The sequence below is a fragment of the Rhinoderma darwinii genome, chromosome 3, assembly GCF_050947455.1.
Source record: "Rhinoderma darwinii isolate aRhiDar2 chromosome 3, aRhiDar2.hap1, whole genome shotgun sequence".
Lineage (NCBI taxonomy): Eukaryota > Metazoa > Chordata > Amphibia > Anura > Rhinodermatidae > Rhinoderma > Rhinoderma darwinii.
In genome coordinates this window covers 248,997,601-249,016,321 of record NC_134689.1, presented here as the reverse complement: position 1 = coordinate 249,016,321, position 18,721 = coordinate 248,997,601, and the positions used below count along the sequence as shown (strand labels likewise).

The following is an 18,721-nucleotide window of genomic DNA, read 5'->3' as shown; positions in this document are numbered from 1 at the left end:
TGCTCCATAAATGACATATTTACTTTATTCTGCAGATATTTTTATTTTTTTTTACAGCGTTTGCACAATAAAATCACTTTTTTTTTTTTATCATTTATTTTTTGTATCACCATATTGTGAAAGCCAAACGTTTTTTCTTTTTCTGTCAAAAAGCTGTTGGAGGGCTTATTTTTTGCGGGACAGGCTGTAGTTTTTATTGGTAGAATTTTTGGGGTACATACAACATTTTGATCACTTTTTGGTTTTCACCGTGCGGGAAAAATAATGTGAAATCTTTATAGTTTGGGTCGTTACGGACGCGTCGATACCAAATATGTGTACTTATTTTTTTTTTATGTTTTCCGTATTTGTTTTTTTAACTTGAAACTTTAACTTTTTTTCACAGTTTTATTAACTTTCTTAACATTTTTTTTTTTTTGTTCCACTAGGGGACTTGAAGGCATGAAGCCCTGATCGCTATTCTAACACACTGCAATACCTACATAGTGCAATGTATTAGAGCTTGTCAGTAATTCACTGACAGCAAGCCTATTAGGCTTCACCTGCGGGCGGTGCATAATAGGCTTCTGTACTAGGCAGACCAGGAGGCCATTGTTAGGCCTCCGGTTGCCATATCAAACCATCAGCACCTCTGCGGGTGCCGATCATTGCCATAGCAACCATCGAGTGCGATCTAACCACCTAGATGCAGCCATTGCTTTTGATCGCTGCATCTAAGGGGTTAATTGCTGCAACGAACAGCTCATACCCGCGGATGATGCCATCTTCTTGGCCCTGATAGTAAGCCTTTTAGGCACCACCTCCGGGCGGGGCCTAAAAAGCTTCTGTGCTTGGCAGTCCAGGAGGCCATTGTGAGGCGACCGCGGCACAGGGATGCAGACAGGCTAGAAATCACCTAGATGCAGTGATCACTTGATTGCTGCCTCTAAGGGGTTAATCAGCAGGATCGAAGCCTAGCTCCGGTCCTGACCGTTACAGCGGGATGTCAGCTGTAGTATACAGCTGACAGCCCCTGGTGATGGTGCTGGCTCAGCCTCTGAGCCCGCTCCATCACTATCACATACAGTTACGTGAGAAGGCGCTAACACATTAGCGCCTATCACGTAACTGTACGTGATTGGGTGGGAAGGGGTTAAAGGCACAAAACTTTCTCCTGTTCTGATGATTTGCTATAATAAAATGTATCAGCTTCATATACTATGTTTTGTACATAGCACTTTCTTACTACACTTTACAAATTGTGTGTAGAATATTTAGATTTATTTTTTTCTCTCTATGCAACTTTGAAATCTATTCTCTTTGCTCCTTCTTACTACAGTTAAATGTAGAACATGAATAACCTAGAACTGGAAGTAGATCCTTCTAATAATTTACATTTTCTGTTGCATCCTACCATAAACCGGACAAAACTTTCTGCTTCAGATCACTGGATCTGTCAAGTAGAATATGCTGTAACTAGCAAACGTTTTCTGTGTGCACTTTAATTCATATTGTCACTAGAATTTTCTCATAAACATTATGGCATAAACATAGAAAATTGGGTTGTCAGGTCAATAAAAATACTCTTCTTAGAAGAGCAACAATTCCATTTATAAGGCTGATTTAAAGGGCCAGTATCTATATATAACCTAGTGACAGCTGCGGCCCTTGCTCATTGCCATATATGTCCTTAGCAGGTCTGAATACACAACGGGAAGATCTAGGATTGCTTTTGTCTTTACACAGACAGTTTTCCATGCTAGGATCATATGAAAAGTTCCCCGTGGAATATTTATTTCTTGCAGCAACTAATCTGTCAGGAGATTGCAGTAGCTGGACCCAATTTGTTCCCTCGAGACTGGGAATACCTAGGAGCATACAAAAGGTATTTATAAGCAATAGGTTTTAGTTTTTTTTTTTTTTTTTACTGTTCTTCTATAGGGAACCATTTAACTATGATTTAACAACATAGTGTAGAGCAAGTTCTCTGATTTTCAGTTTATACTTGCATTTATAGCCTATGTATTCAAAGTCCACTCCTATAAGTTGATACCTCAGGGATCGGATACATCAATCACTGCGTTGTCAGTGGATACATATATATGTATAACATGTGGCCTAAGTTATACATGTGATTTTTATTAGTGTGGTTAAACATAAAAATGTATATAGCAATTGGGGGATGTAAATACGAAGAAGCATTTATCATGTATTTTATTTTTTGGGTTTATTTTTTTTTACCTTTAACAAAATCAAATGCTTATCCTGTTACTGTGCCATAACTTATGGATTTTTCTATTTATATCCTGAATTTTTTTGTCCAATGTATGCTACAATTTTGCTAATTTATGATAAAATTGGATAAAATTGCCATTATTAAAAAAGTAGGCAGAAACTCCTCAATTTAGAACAATTAGCAATCAAGTGATTGTATGTTGCATAGCCAGAACAGCTTAGGCTAGGGCTACACCGTGACTTTGGCCACAACACAGGTCGTATGGCCAAAGATCGCTGCGTGCATCACAGTAACGAAAGTGAATGTGGCCGTGGGTTGCCGCGACCGCTACACAACAGTCTTAAGAAATCCAAATTTGAAGGATTTCTTGCGACTGTAGTGTCGCGGCAACCTGTGGTTTGCAACACGGCCACATCGATGTACATCGGGATCTTTGGTGTGCGACCTGTGATTCGACCAAAGTCTCTGTGTAGCTCTAACCTTAAAGTGTGGCTCCATTTACGAGGCTTTCTGCGGTTTTGCCTGGACTGTGAAAGTGCTACCGGGAGACACAGCAGGTGGTCTTAAAGCCTAATGCACATGATAATTCCATGGGCACAGAGTGAATTAATATGTAAGGACACATTGCACTCTGTATTCCCTAGAAACAATGCTTTTAGGGGAGCATATCTCTGTAATACATCAAGTGAAGAAGCATGCTGTCATTTTTAGCTCCTTGATAGAATGTGTTTTTATGTGAAATTGTAGGCACACCGATACTGTATGGGTCCATAGAAGGCTTGGGCGCTGATCCTGAATTCAGTTACCGTATGTGCATTAGGCCTAAATAGCATGATGAAACCACTACAAATCTCCTACATGCCCCCACTTTGTGCGTGTGTGTTAATATTTAGAGAAGACAGAGCATCTTCTGGACATTTCTGTGTTGTGTTTTTTTGTATTTTTTTTTTGTTTTTTTTTTTGTTTTTTTTTTTAAATGGCACTTTTTATATGGTCACTTTTGACACACAATGTGAAAATTTGAGTCAAAATGTTTTTTGCACTTTCCTGAAATGTTTACGGCTTGTTTAACTAGATTCTTGCTAAGATTTTCTGTATGGTACCCAGGCTCTCCCTCTCAGACTTTACTATCAAATAGTTGATATGCTTACATTAATCTATAATTGACATGTGTATATAGATTACACTGCAAGGATCTATAATAAAATGTAACCTTTCTTCGGTGACCTCTTCTTAGCCTTCCTTCATAAATAAACCGGTCTCAGGACGAAGACTTCTGGATTGAAGAAGTTGTTCCTCTGAAGATGCCGGGAGTTATCACTATGAATATCACAGGTTTAAACCATGAGTGTCTTCTGCATTTATTCTCATTCCTGGATAAAGACAGCAGGAAATACCTGTCACAAACCTGCCACAAGCTCCAGGGAGTTTTCCAAGAACCATCCCTGTGGACCTTACTGAATTTCAGCTCTCCTTCAGAACTCACAAAAAAGAACTATATTTTGGGACCCGCTTTGAAATCGCTGTCAATTTGCTGGTATTCAAGCAGGGTAAAAATCTGCAACATTGAAGACTGGGTGAAAACTACTCTCCAAAAATCCATGTGCAGCCCCCATCTGAACACTGTCCGTGACTTCCTTCAAGAGGTTTGTCAAAGGTAATATAATGCAATAAGATGTGGGGTTGTAGTAGGATTTCTGAGGCCTCATTCACATATAAAGTAGAATAAGCTTATCACACATGCCCATCCTGACAAGTAATGTTCAGCTAATCCCAGGCTGCAACACTTGTGCGTATGAAGTTTGAGGTCTGGCACCACTCGAATCAAAACAGGAGTACTCATAGCTTTGAGCAAGGGCCCAAAGAGACTTGGAACACGTGATTTTAATATTTATATGAATAAAATACTCGCGTGGAGCCAGATCTCAAGCTTCATAGGCCTCATTCACACTTGTGTATCGAAATATGTTGCTAAATAGGATTAATTTTGTATTCGTTTAGCTCCATATTTCGGTCATTATTATTATTATATACTCTTTAAGCTGCTGTTTCAATGATTCTCATCAATATTTGTGTTGTCATCAGTATTTCATCACATATTGCCGATACAAATATTGATCCTTAATATGGATGTCATATGATGCCATTTACTTTTATTGGCAGAATACAGCCATCATGTGGTATATTGAAAACTACTAAAAGCATATAATATGCAACAGCTGCAAAGAATAATATTGTCTCGGTAGTTCAGACCTATTCATTTGGTAGAGAATATAGGTCCCAAATACCCAAGCGTGAATGAGGCTTAAAAAAGTTGTCCAATAGTTTAAAAAAATGAAATAGGCTGCAGGATGTTCCCCACCTGTATTTGTTTATTTTCCAGCAGCGATGACTTGCTGTACATCTACGTGACCACTTCAGCCAATCACTGGCCTCAGCAGTTACATGCCATACATGTTAGCATCAATGCTGAGGCCAGTAATTGGCTGCAGCGGTCATGTGGATGTACAGCACGTCACCGCTGCTGGAGAATAACCAAAGGCCGGTGAGGATGTCCAGAGCATTTGCACTGAAGCAGCAGGGGATTTAACAGGGGAGGTGTGTCATTCCTTAAACTATCAGACAACCCCTTTTAAGGCCCCATGCATAAGTCCATATGTCATGGATCCTGAACACTGCGCCCATAGAATAGTCCCATACTGGACCTCTGACAAAATAATCTCTGTGTGCCTGAGTGTAAAATCAGTCATTCAGTGGGAATCCATGAAGGAGAAAAAATTGTGGTATTCTTCGTCACATTCCGTATTACTGCTTCTAGGGGAGAATTTTATGCCTCATGGAAGTGGCACACAGAATACCTAAGGTTCTAGATCGTGTGCCCTGCTATACAGGTCCATGCGTAAGGCATTGCTGTGTGAATGAGCCTGTACTGTGAGGTTTATCACTTTTTAAATATAAAAATTAAGCTTTTCGTTTTTCCCCACCTATTCATCTTAATTTTTCCAGGGTATGTGAAGTTGCCCATAGACAAAAAGATCTGGCGACGATTCGACAAGCATTCAAAAGTATTTATTTATTTTTATATAAGATTGCACAATGGGATAGGGGTACACCTGAAAATATATTTCCCACAATGCAAAAGATTTTTTTGATGACTGAAATGTGTCAGCAATTGGTCTTTTTAATGATCGTTATGCGAGTTCTCCCCTCTTCTATCTACACGTGTTGTCAGATTTTAAGATCTTTTTTAAACGTCATTATTAAGATCTTTTAATTATTAACAGAAATTAAGAATATATAAAAAGGGTAAAACACAAATAAATACTGTCCACTTTTACTTGAAGATTCCAAAATGATTTTTTTTTCCTTATGATCTTTCTTAGATGCCCAAACTTGCGGACATTGACCCTTTCTGGTTGTGCTCACATGAGTGATGAAAACCTCATCCAGGTCTTAAAACAATGTACTCACCTTCAAAGTCTAAAGCTGGAAAATTGCTCTGGAGTGACAGACAGGATCTTGGCAATGGTACCACTTCTTTCTAAAAGAATTCACACCCTTCATGTAAACTTCTGCCGAAATATAACACAGAAGGGCCTCTCCCAGGTGCATCAGGGGTGTCCAGGGATCGTTCTGCAGGCAGACAGGAGTGCAGATATGATCGCTGACAGAATGCCTGATGATATAATTTCTCTTCAGAGAACATCAAGAAAAGTTATACTGAGATAAGATACATCTGGTGCCAACAGTGTGGAGACATGCTTTTTGTTCATAAAGAAAAGCCATTTTTGCTACAGGTCTTTTCACCTATGGATGGTTTCACATGTTCCTAATGTGGCTTACCTGAGGACAGCCATATTGGAGGTGCAGAAGGTGTGTGTGTTTTATGGCCGCTGCAATGAACGGGAGAGATGATTACAAAGCCATCTTCGTGTATAATGTTACAATCCCGTCTTATCTAGGCTTCCAGTAATACAATAGAACTGTCATTAACTCGCCCAGCCCGCTAATTATAATGAGATGATTCTGCTCATTTGTCCTAATCTAAACAGCAAAGCTAAACCGCAGAGATCAGGACGCATCAGCCTATTGTGACTGTTCTCGTGACAACAATTAAAAGTGGAATTTTCAAGGTATTTCTTTTGACATATAGATCGTTCCAGAAAAGAAAATAATTTTTTTTTAAAATAAATTGATAAATAATAGCCTTATTTGAATGTCATTTTCTGATGATACATTCCCTTTTATTATTATAGTTAAATTGAGATGTTAGCACATATGCCTACGTTGCCATTTACTGTGTTAGCACATAAGGGATACTGCCAAACTCTCCCCTGAAGTCCATTGCAGGGATGGCTGAAGATATCAGAACATCAGTGTGTGCGATCTCACAAGATTATTAATATTAGCATTATGCATTAATACCATATGAGGACTCATGCTAAGTTATTGCAATTGCTAAATGACTAATCTTCCCCAAAGTAAATAATTAAATTGCCAAGAAAGTAGGATATTATGAGATTTTTAGCATGTGAAAAAATTTATTCAGTTTTAATAAGTGAAAATTAATGACTGAATATTTTTACATTCATTAAGATCACATTGAAATCAATGGGTTCTGTTGACATACATTTGGACTGCTACACCATGGTACAACTGCAGGGTGCAAACTAAAGTCCCAGGCACACGGCCGTGCCCGTAATCACGAGCCCGTAATGCCGCGTAACACAAAGTATGGGAGATCGGCTCGTAAAAAACGAAAAGTAGGACGTGCACCATAATTCCCGGCACGGTTCTCTGGCATGGACACCCTTCCTTAGCGAAAGGTGTCCGTGGCCAATAGAACCGACCGGGTCCGTAATTGCAGACCGTATTGTGGTACGCAATTACGGAGATTTTTCACGGTCGTGTGCATGGGGCCTAAGCTATAGGTTTCTTTCAGTAAGTTCTTTCTTCGCAGTATTGTGGTCAGTATTTTTCTTCAGTATTTGTAAGCCGAAACCAAGAGTGGGTGCATAACATAGAAGAGGTGCAAATATTTCTATTATACTTTTTCTCTGTGTAGTTTCCACTCCAGGTTTTGACCTCCAAGTACTAAAGCAAAATACTGACCAAATTACTGCTGTGTGAAAGAGGCCTTACGCTGTATTCTAAATTGGTCTGAAATTCCGTGGTGATTAATTTCATAATACAGTATATGTTCAGTACAAGAAGCAACACACAATTTTACAAAAAATTACATTCTGTATGCAAGAAAAAAACAAAAGAAGACTCGTTGGCGACCCAATGCCATTTCACTTAGGCCTCATGCACACGACCGTATTTTTGTCCACCCGTAAATACTGGCGTAAATACAGGTCCTTGGTCACACGTATTCGACCCGTATTGCACCAGTATTTACGGACCCGGTGTCACCCGTATTCCACCCGTATTTACGGGCACGTTTTTGGCTGCAAAATTGCACTGCACTAATCGGCAGCCCTTCTCTCTATCAGTGCAGGATAGAGAGAAGGGACAGCCTTTTCCGTAATAAAAGTAAAAGAAATTAATACTTACCCGGCCGTTGTCTTGGAGACGCGTCCCTCTCTTGACATCCAGTCCGACCTCCCTGGATGACGTGGCAGTCCATGTGACCGCTGCAGCCAGTGTTTGGCCTGTGATTGGCTGCAGCGGTCACATGGGCTGTAACGTCATCCCAGGAGGCCGGACTGGAGGAAGAAGCAGGGAGTTCTGGGTAAGTATGAACGTCTTTTTTTTTTTTTTTTACAGCTTTATCTATATTGTGATCGGTAGCCACTGTCCAGGGTGCTGAAACAGTTACTACCGATTGTTTAACTCTTTCAGCACCCTGGACAGTGACTATTTACAGACGTCACCTAGCAACGCTCCCGTAATTACGGGTGCACACATGTAGTCACCCGTAATTACGGGAGCCCCATAGCCTTCTATGGGCCTGCCCGTGCCGTAATTACGGCCTGAAATAGGACATGTTCTATCTTTTTCAACGGCACGGGCACCTTCCCGTAAGCATACGGGGAGGTACCCGTGGCCATTAGAAGTCCATGGGCCCGTAATTACGGGAGTTTTTACGATCGTGTGCGTGGGGCCTTAGACTGGGTTTAGATGTGGTGTTTTTCCTCTAGAGCTAAACCTGCATGTGTTACATAGGTAATTTGCTGTGAATTTTATGCCTTGCATTGAAAAGGGTGAAATCTGTGCTAACAACCTAAAATAATTCTGCAAGCCGCTCTGAAGTGCCCATTTTTTTTTCAGTACATGGGGTTGGGGCTTTAAAAACACCATTCACATGTATTGCACTGTAAATTGCCCATGAATTGTAAATCGGAACATCGTATGTAAGGCTGAAAATAGACATAAATCCATCCAGTTCAGGTTGTTGTCCTTCAATGTTGATCTAGAGATAAGTAAACACCCTAAATGCCAATTTTCCTCATCTTCGGGAAAAAAATTATTTCCTGAATCCAAATATGGCAATCAGAATAAATCCCTAGATCAACAAGAAAATGTCCCTTTAACTAAGGGTTTACAAGGATATGGGGATATACTCAGGGGTGGGATTCAAAATTTTAACAACCGGTTCTCTGTTTTGCGGACAAAGACATACGAGCCGAGGGGGTCGCAGTGTTTTGCGGTGTATTGCGCCATCAAAAATTATTCTAATAAAATAAAACAATTAAGATATTCCAAATACACTCTATAATAAAGTGGACCCTAAATAAAGAAATTCCCTGTCCAGAATGTTTAACTGGATTTCCACACTATGTATATAATTACATAAGCCTACATACCTACTTACCCACACTATATTAAACTCTCCCATTACGTATAGACTTATATGCGCAGGGTGTAGGACAGTGCGGCATGCGTAGTAAGCCGCGACAAATCTCCCGGCTAATGCACGGATACGGTGCCAGGACCAAGCCCAATACATATATACTGCACCAGAAACAAGCTCAGTACATATATACAGCACCACAGCAAAGCTTAGTACATAAATAAAGCACCAAAACTAAGCTCAGTACATGTATATATGTACTGAGCTTTGTTCTGGTGCGGTATATATGTACTGAGCTTTGTTCTGGTGCTGTATATATGTACTGAGCTTTGTTCTGGTGCTGTATATATGTACTGAGCTTTGTTGTGGTGCTGTATATATGTACTGAGCTTTGTTGTGGTGCTGTATTTATATGTTGAGCTTTGTTCTGGAGTTGTATATATGTGCTGAGCTTCTCGTTGGCGCTGTATATATATTTTGAGCTTAGTTGTTATGATGTATATGACTCCAGAACCAAGCTCAGTACATAAATACCGCACAAGCACAAATGTAGCTAAGTACAGAGATTATTTGCAAATTCAGTTTAATCCCTGCTGTATAAGTTTGTATGGCATAAAACGACAGCTCCCAGTATAGCCAGAACGATGATAAGGATATGCTGGGAGTTGCTGTTTCACAAAAAAATAACTATAGACCATCATCTCGCTGCAGATCATACAGAGTTTGCCACTCCGATGTCTTCGGAAACTCACTTTTTCAATGTTTCCGCACCTATAAACGAAGATAAAATTCTCATGGTGCCACACTCTATGCCCCTAAATATAATAGTATCATACACTGTGCCCCTGAATATAATGGTGCTACACTCTGTGCTCCTGACTATAGTAGTACCGTACACTGTGCCCATGAATAAAATTGTGTGAAACACTGTAAACTAATGCACCACACAGACCCTGTAGATAGTGCTCCTCATAGAGCCCTCTGTAGATTGTGCCCCTCCTAGAGCCCTCTGTAGATAGTGTTCCCATAGAGCCCTCTGTAGATAGGCGCGTCCCCTGTAGATAGGTCCCCCTGTAGCATCCCCTGTAGATAGGGCCCCCCTGTGGCGTTCACTGTAGTGTGCCCTGGAGAGAGAGACGTTGACGTGCGAGCTCCTGAGCCTCTTCACTCTAGGCCCCGTTCACAGCACTGCTCCTGATATTACTGTCCATATATGGATAGGGATCTCTGAAGCAGCGTCCCGGGCACAGCGCTAGTAGAGGCTGTATTCCGGCTCTGTGGAAGCCTCTGACTTCACTGACCATATATGGACAGTGACGCCAGGAGCTTTCCCAGGGTGAGTCCTGGGGCAGAGTCTCTACTAGCATACTGCCTGGGGATTCCAGCTCTGGGGAAGCCCCTGACATCACTGTCCTTATTTGGACAATGATGTTGGGAGCTTCCAGAGGCGTACGTGTGACGGATGCCATATGTGGCATCTGTCACCCATAGGCTTTTATATTTAAAAAAAAAAACGTTTCCCGTGTGGTATATGTTTTTTTTTTTTTTTTGTGGGATCCCTCAGAATGGATTAACGAAGTTTACTCCTTAACAAAAAAAATAAAAGGTATACCGACATATACCAGCCAGCCGGAGACCAAAAGGACACACTATTGGTCTCCATTGGGATAATTGAGTCCTATGAACGTGTTTATTGTGTATTTGTAGGGAGCTTTCCCGACGTACACGATAAACATAGACTAATAACGTCATGTGAATGGGGCCTTAACCTCTTCCCGCCCTGCTCCGCAATAGTACGTCCTGCAGAGGGGTTGCTTCCCGCATCAGGACGTACAGTTGCGGAGTAGTTCCCGGCGCACGCTGTCCTAACGGACAGTGTCCGGGAACCGGGAAGTCAGCTGTCACCGACAGCTGACACTCCAGCCTTGCCGGTCAGCGGACCATCGCCACTGAGTTCGGCAATTAACCCCATAAATGCAGCAACCATTTCGTTCGCCACATTTAAGGGGTTTGAAGCACATCGGCAGCCCCCACAAAGTGATTGTGGGGGTTGCCGATGCTTGTCGTGGCAATCGGAGGTCAGACAATGACCTCCGGGTTGCCATGTACGGAAGCCTCGGAGGAGCAGCCTCATGCCGGTCCTCCGAGGCTTCCTTTCCGTGTGAATGTATTCCAGCCGCGATCAGAGCTGCAAGTCTAAGGGTATGTTCACACAGCCTATTTATGGACGTAATTCGGGCGTTTTAACCCCCCGAATTATGTCCGAAATTACGGCTTGAAAGCGTTGACAAACATCTGCCCATTGAAAGCAATGGGCTGACGTTTGTCTGTTCACACGAGGCGTATATTTACGCGTCGCTGTCAAAAGACGGCGCGTAAATAGACGCCCACACCAAAGAAGTGTCATGTCACTTCTTCAGACGTAAATGGAGCCGTTTTCCATGGACTCCATGGAAAACCAGTTCCAGTTACGTCCATAATGGACGCGGCGTTCAAGCGCCTGTACATGCCGTTACGGCTGAAATGACGGGGCTGTTTTCTCCTGGAAACAGCCCCGTAATTTCGTCCGTAACGGACGCTGCCGTGTGAACATACCCTAAGTGTCCCCTAGTGGGACAAGTGAAAAAAGTAATAAAAATGTTTTAAAAAAGTGTAAAAATAAAAGTTATAAGTTATATAAACAAACACTGCATTTTTTTCCTATAAGACTTTCATTATAGGAAAAAAAATGAACACATTAAAAAAAAAGTACACATATCTGGTATCACCGCGTTCGTAACGACCCCAACTATAAAACTATAGTGTTATTTTTTCCCCGCATGATGAACACCCCAAAAAAAATCAATAAAAAACGACACCAGAATCACCACCCCTCCCAAAATAGAGAATAGAAAGTGATCAAAAAGTCGCATGTACCCGAAAATAGTACTGATAAAAACTACAACCCGTCCCGCAAAAAACAAGCCCTTACACCGCTTTATTTTTACTGAAAAATAAAAAAGTTACAGCTCTCAGAATATGGTGACACAGAAAATAAATTTTATAAAAAAGTGATTTTATTGCGCAAACGCTGCAAAACATTAAAAAAAACTATATACATATGGTATCGCCGTAATCGTACCAACCCGCAGAATAAAGTAAAATAGTCATTTATAGCACACGGTGAACGCTGCAAAAAAGAAACTAAAAAACATTGTCAGAATTACTTGTTTTTGGTCACCCAGCTTGCAAAAAAAATTTTATTAAAAGTGATCAAAAAAAAACGCATGTACCCCAAAATGGTACCAATGAAAACTACAGATTGTCCCGCAACAAATAAGCCCTCACACAGCTCCGGTGGTGAAAAAATAAAGAAGTTCTGGCTCTCAGAATATGGCGATGTGCAGTGTTTTCTAAAAGCGGGTAACATCCGACACCATTTATCAGTGCGACACCGGCCACACATCTATGAATTATTATTTATTTACCGCATTATTATACCCTCTTATGCCCTGATGTACCCCGCACAGCCTACATATGCCCCCACATTATAAACTGAAATACCAGCGAAACCCAAAACAGAAAAACTACCAAGCAAAATCTGCGCTCCAAAATCAAAATGGCGCTCCCTCCCTTCTGAGCCTTGCAGCGTGCTCAAACAGCAGGTTGCGTCCGCATATATGGCATCGCCATACCCGGAAGAACCCGCTTAACGTTTTATGAGGTATTTGTCTTCAGTGGCACAAACTGGGCACAACATATTATGCACTAAAATGGCATACCAGTGGAAAATTGCAATATTCACACCATCCACTGTGCATTAACCCGTTTGCGCACTATGACTTAATAGCCCGTCATGGTGCGAGGGTTGATGTATGGAGCGGGCTCACGTGCTGAGCCCGCTCCATACGCTGCAGGTGTTGGCAGTGTATTACAGCTGACACCCAGGACTAACGGACATGAACAGCGATCGTGCGGTTACAGAAGCCTGTAAAAATAACAATATACTGCAATACATTAGTATTGCAGTATATTGTACCAGCGATCCAATGATCGCTGGTTCAAGTCCCCTAAGGGGACTAATAAAATGTGTAAAAGAATTAAAGTTATTAGTAGTGAGAAAGAAAAAAGTTTAAAGTAAAAAAAAAAAAAACCTTTTCCCATTTTTCTTCTAAAGTAAAAAATGTAAAAAAATAAATAAAATTGGTATCGCTATGTCCGTAAAAGGCCGAACTATTACAATATACCATTATGTAACTCGCACGGTGAACACCGTAAAAAAACTAAAATAATTTAAACCGCCAAAATCGCTGTAGTTTTCGTTTTTACCGCACGGCGAAAGCTGTAAAAACGAAAACCCCAAAAAATGGAATCAGATTTTTTTCCTATATTACTACACTACCGTTCAAAAGTTTAGGGTCACTTAGAAATTTCCTTATTTTTGAAAGAAAAGCACCGTTTTTTTCAATGAAGATAACATTAAATCAATCAGAAATACACTCTATACATTGTTAATGTGGTAAATGACTATTCTAGCTGCAAACGTCTGGTTTTTAATGCAATATCTACATAGGTGTATAGAGGCCCATTTCCAGCAACCATCACTCCAGTGTTCTAATGGTACATTGTGTTTGCTATCTGTGTTAGAAGGCTAATGGATGATTAGAAAACACTTGAAAACCCTTGTGCAATTATGTTAGCACCGCTGTAAACAGTTTTGCTGTTTAGAAGAGCTATAAAACTGACCTTCCTTTGAGCTAGTTAAGAATCTGGAGCATTAGATTTGTGGGTTCGATTAAACTCTCAAAATGGCTAGAAAAAGAGAGCTTTCATGTGAAACTCGACAGTCTATTCTTGTTCTTAGAAATGAAGGCTATTCCATGCGAGAAATTGCCAAGAAACTGAAGATTTCCTACAACGGTGTGTACTACTCCCTTCAGAGGACAGCACAAACAGGCTCTAACCAGAGTAGAAAGAGAAGTGGGAGGCCCCGCTGCACAACTGAGCAACAAGACAAGTACATTAGAGTCTCTAGTTTGAGAAATAGACGCCTCACAGCTCCTCAACTGGCAGCTTCATTAAATAGTACCCGCAAAACGCCAGTATCAACGTCTACAGTGAAGAGGCGACTCCGGGATGCTGGCCTTCAGGGTAGAGTGGCAAAGAAAAAGCCATATCTGAGACTGGCTAATAAAAGGAAAATATTAATATGGGCAAAAGCACACAGACATTGGACAGAGGAAGATTGGGAAAAAAAAGTGTTATGGACAGACGAATCGAAGTTTGAGTTGCTTGGATAACACTGAAGAACATTTGTGAGACGCAGAACAACTGAAAAGATGCTGGAAGAATGCCTGACGCCATCTGTCAAGCATGGTGGAGGTAATGTGATGGTCTGGGGTTGCTTTGGTGCTGGTAATATGGGAGATTTGTACAAGGTAAAAGGGATTTTGAATAAGGAAGGCTATCACTCCATTTTGCAACTCCATGCCATACCCTGTGGACAGCGCTTGATTGGAGCCAATTTCATCCTACAACAGGACAATGACCCAAAGCACACCTCCAAATTATGTAAGAACTATTTAGGGAAGAAGCAGGCAGCTGGTATTCTATCTGTAATGGAGTGGCCAGCGCAGTCACCAGATCTCAACCCCATAGAGCTGTTGTGGGAGCAGCTTGACCGTATGGTACGCAAGAAGTGCCCATCAAGCCAATACAACTTGTGGGAGGGCCTTCTGGAAGCATGGGGTGAAATGTCTCCCGATTTACCTCAGCAAATTAACAGCTAGAATGCCAAAGGTCTGCAATGCTGTAATTGCTGCAAATGGAGCATTCTTTGACGAGAGCAAAGTTTGAAGGAGAAAATTATTATTTCAAATAAAAATCATTATTTCTAACCTTGACTATATTTTCTAGTCATTTTGCAACTCATTTGATAAATATAAGTGTGAGTTTTCATGGAAAACAAAAAATTGTCTGGGTGACCCCAAACTTTTGAACGGTAGTATATATTTTCCTATTTTTTTTTCAGTTTCCCAGTACTTTTTATGGCACTTCAAATGGTGTCAATAGAAACTACAATTCCTCCCGCAAGAAATAAGCCCTCACGAGCCGATGTCTGTGCTGATTATGTTGCCACTTTCTTCTTGGTGTTTGAAAAATGGAAAATAAAAGAATTTATAAAAAAGAAAAAAAAAGAAATAAGCCCTCACATCACTCTACTGACGGAAAAAGAAAAAAGTTAAGGCTCTTGGAAGGCGGAGAGTGAAAAACGAAAATAAGAAAGCAAAAAATGGATCATTCCTAAAAGGGTTAATTCATTTCTAATGAGAAAAACTTATGACCACATGTGGGGTATTTCCGTACTTGGGAGAATTTGCTTTACAAAAATTGGTTGTTTTTTTTCTCCTTTATCCCTTGTGAAAATGAGAAAATTCAACATTTTAGTGGAAAAAATTGTGATATTAATTTTCTCCGCCTCATTCTAATAAATTCTGCAAAAGACCCGTGGAGTCTAAATGCTCACTATACCCCTAGAAAAATTCCTGGAGGGGTGTTTCCAAAATGGGGTAACTTGGGGGCTTTCCCCTGTTTTGGTCCCTCCAGGGTGTTGCAAACACGACATGGAACCGAAAACCAATCCTGCAAAATCTGTGCTCCAAAATCCAAATGGCGCTCCTTCCCTTCTGAGGCCTGCTGTGGGTCCAATCAGCAGTTTATTACCACATATGGCATATTTCCGGAATCGGGAGACATTGCTTTACAAATGTTTTTATGGTGCATTTTCTTTATTATTTCTTGTAAATATTACAAATTTCTATGGTTTTTTTCAGAAAAAATAGGGCTACAATACGTCGGCAAACATCTGCCCATTCATTTGAATGGGTTTGCCGACGTACTGTGCAGACAACCTGTCATTTACGCGTCGTCGTTTGACAGCTGTCAAACGACGACGCGTAAAAATACAGCCTCGTCAAAAGAAGTGCAGGACACTTCTTTCAGACATAATTTGAGCCGTTCTTCATTGAACTCAATGAAGCACAGCTCAAAATTTACGGCTGTCAGAGAAGCCTCGCAAAATGCGAGGAGGAGCAATTACGTCTGAAACGAGGCAGCTGTTTTCTCCTGAAAACAGTCTGTCATTTCAGACGTAAAAGCCTGCTACCGTGTGCACATACCCTAGGGGGATGTTCACACGCTGAGCCAAAAACGTTTGAAAATACGGAGCTGTTTTCAAGGGAAAATAGCACCTGATTTTCAGACGTTTTCAATAGAGTCTATTAGAAAACGGCTCCAAAAACGTCCAAAGAAGTGTCCTGCACTTCTTTTGACGAGGCTGTAATTTTACGCGTCGTCTTTTGACAGCTGTCAAACGACGACGCGTAAATTACAGGTCGTCGGCAAACCCAGTCAAATGAATGGGCAGATGTTTGCCGACGTATTGGAGCCGTAATATGCCTCGTTTACGCCTGAAAATAGGTCGTGTGAACCCAGCCTTAGGCCTCATGCACACGACTGTAAAAACTCCCGTTATTACGGGTCGTAATTACGACCCGTAATAACGGGCTCATAGACTTCTATTGGCGACGGGTGCCTTCCCGTTTTCTCACGGGAAGGTGCCCGTGCCGTTGAAAAAAATAGAACATGTCCTATTTCAGGCCGTAACAACGGCACAGACAGTCCATAGAAGTCTATGGAGCTCTCGTAATGACGGGTGGCTACATGTGTGCACCCGTCATTACGGCAGCGTTGCTAAGCGACGTCAGTAAATAGTCACTGTCCAGGGAGCTGAAAGAGTTAACTGATCGGCAGTAACTCTTTCAGCACCCTGGACAGTGACTACCGATCAGTATAAACCTGTAAAAAATAACAATAAAAGACGTTCATACTTACCGAGAACTTCCTGCTTCCTCCAGTCCGGTCTCCCGCCCGTTGCCTTGGTGACGCGTCCCTCTCGACATCCGGCCCGACGTCCTGGATGATGTTTCAGGCCATGTGACCGCTGCAGCCAATCACAGGTCAATCACAGGCTGCAGCGGTCACATGGACTGCCGCGTCATCCAGGGATGTCGGGCTGGATGTGAAGAGAGGGACGCGTCACCAAGACAACGGCCGGGTAAGTATGAATTTCTTTAACTTTTATTACAGAAAGGGCTGTCCCTTCTCTCTATCCTGCACTGATAGAGAGAAGGGGCTGCCGATTAGTGCAGTGCTATTTTGCCGCCAAAAACGTGCCCGTAAATACGGGTGGAATACGGGTGACACCGGACCCATATTTACGGGCACGGGTTCGTAAATACTGGTGCAAAACGGGTCGAATACGTGTGACACCGGACCCGTATTTACGCCAGTATTTACGGGTGGGAAAAAATACGGTCGTGTGCATGAGGCCTTAGGCTATGTTCACACGCTTAACAAAAAACAACTGTAAAATACAGAGCTGTTTTCAAGGGAAAACAGCCTCTGATTTTCAGCTGTTTTTTATGCATCAAGCGGTTTTTGGAGCTGTTTTTGGGACAACCAAAAACGGCTCAAGAAGTGACATGCACTTCTTCTTTACGGGGCATTACACAGTTTCTCCCATTGAAATCAATGGGTAGATGTTTGTAGGCGTTCAGCCCCCGTATTTCCAGCCGAAAAAACGGCTGAAAATAGGCCATGTGAGCATACCAAGGCAGCCAGCCCACTGTCTTGGGATTGTTTGACTCCGATTTTCCCTTTACTCCTTATATTCAATCACGTGCGCTAATATCAGTTTCACCTCAAAAACTTCTTCAGAATTCGCTCATTTCATACTGTGAAAACAGCCAAAACTGTTATTGTCGCTCTGATTCATTCTCGTCTTGATTACTGTAAGGGTATGTTCACACGGCGGGGGTCCGTAACGGCTGAAATTACGGGGATGTTTCAGCCTGAAAACATCCCCGTAATTTCAGCCGTACCGGCATGTGCAGGCGCTTGAACGCCGCGTCAATTACGGCCGTAATTAGCGCTGCTATTCATTGGAGTCAATGAATAGCGGCTCCAATTACGGCCAAAGAAGTGACAGGTCACTTCTTTGACGCGGGCGTCTAGTTACGCGCCGTCATTTGACAGCGGCGCGTAATTATACGCCTCGTGTGAACAGACAAACGTCTGCCCATTGCTTTCAATGGGCAGATGTTTGTCAGCGCTATTGAGGCGCTATTTTCAGACGTAATTCGGGGCCAAAACGCCCGAATTACGTCCGTAAATAGGCCGTGTGAACATACCCTAACTCATTACTAATCGGTCTTCCCCTTACTAAACTTTCCAGATTTGTGCCAGATTAGTTTGACAAGACTGATCCCTCATAAATTAATGCTGATGCTGTGTTAGTATCTCAATGAAAATAAACTGGAGTTCTTTTGTGTGCAAAAATTCACGACAAATGTGCCACGTCTGAAATCGGCCTTATTTTCGATCGGAACATTTTAATTTAAAAAAACACCTGTCACTACTTGCTGGAACATTTATTGCAAGGGTATGTGCACACGAGAACTGTCTTTTACGTCTGAAAAGACAGACTGTTTTCAGGAGAAAACAGCTGCGTCGTTTCAGACGTAAAAGCTCCTGCTCGCATTTTGCGAGGCGTCTTTGACGCCCGTAATCTTGAGCTGTTCTTCATTGACTTCAATGAAAAACGGCTCAAATTACGTTGCAAAGAAGTGATCTGCACAGCTGTCAAACGACGTCGCGTAAATTACAGGTTG

At 41.7% G+C, this 18,721-nt stretch overlaps 1 protein-coding gene across 1 annotated transcript; it reads left to right on the top strand.

Annotated features, from left to right (window-relative positions):
* The first annotated feature begins 3,519 nt into the window (after positions 1 to 3,519).
* FBXL22 (F-box and leucine rich repeat protein 22) lies at positions 3,520 to 5,953 on the top strand. The gene is made up of 2 exons (XM_075855147.1): positions 3,520 to 3,872; positions 5,599 to 5,953. Exons 1-2 carry the CDS (start codon positions 3,520 to 3,522, stop codon positions 5,942 to 5,944), a joined length of 699 nt encoding a protein of 232 aa, XP_075711262.1. The 3' UTR covers positions 5,945 to 5,953.
* The last annotated feature ends 12,768 nt before the right edge of the window (positions 5,954 to 18,721 follow it).

Bases quoted from the DNA above. Each gene is read 5' to 3' on its own strand.
- FBXL22 (XM_075855147.1), top strand. From the start codon at position 3,520: ATGCCGGGAGTTATCACTATGAATATCACAGGTTTAAACCATGAGTGT. The intron at 3,873-5,598 runs GTAATATAATGC...GATCTTTCTTAG, and splicing joins CTTCAAGAGGTTTGTCAAAG to ATGCCCAAACTTGCGGACAT.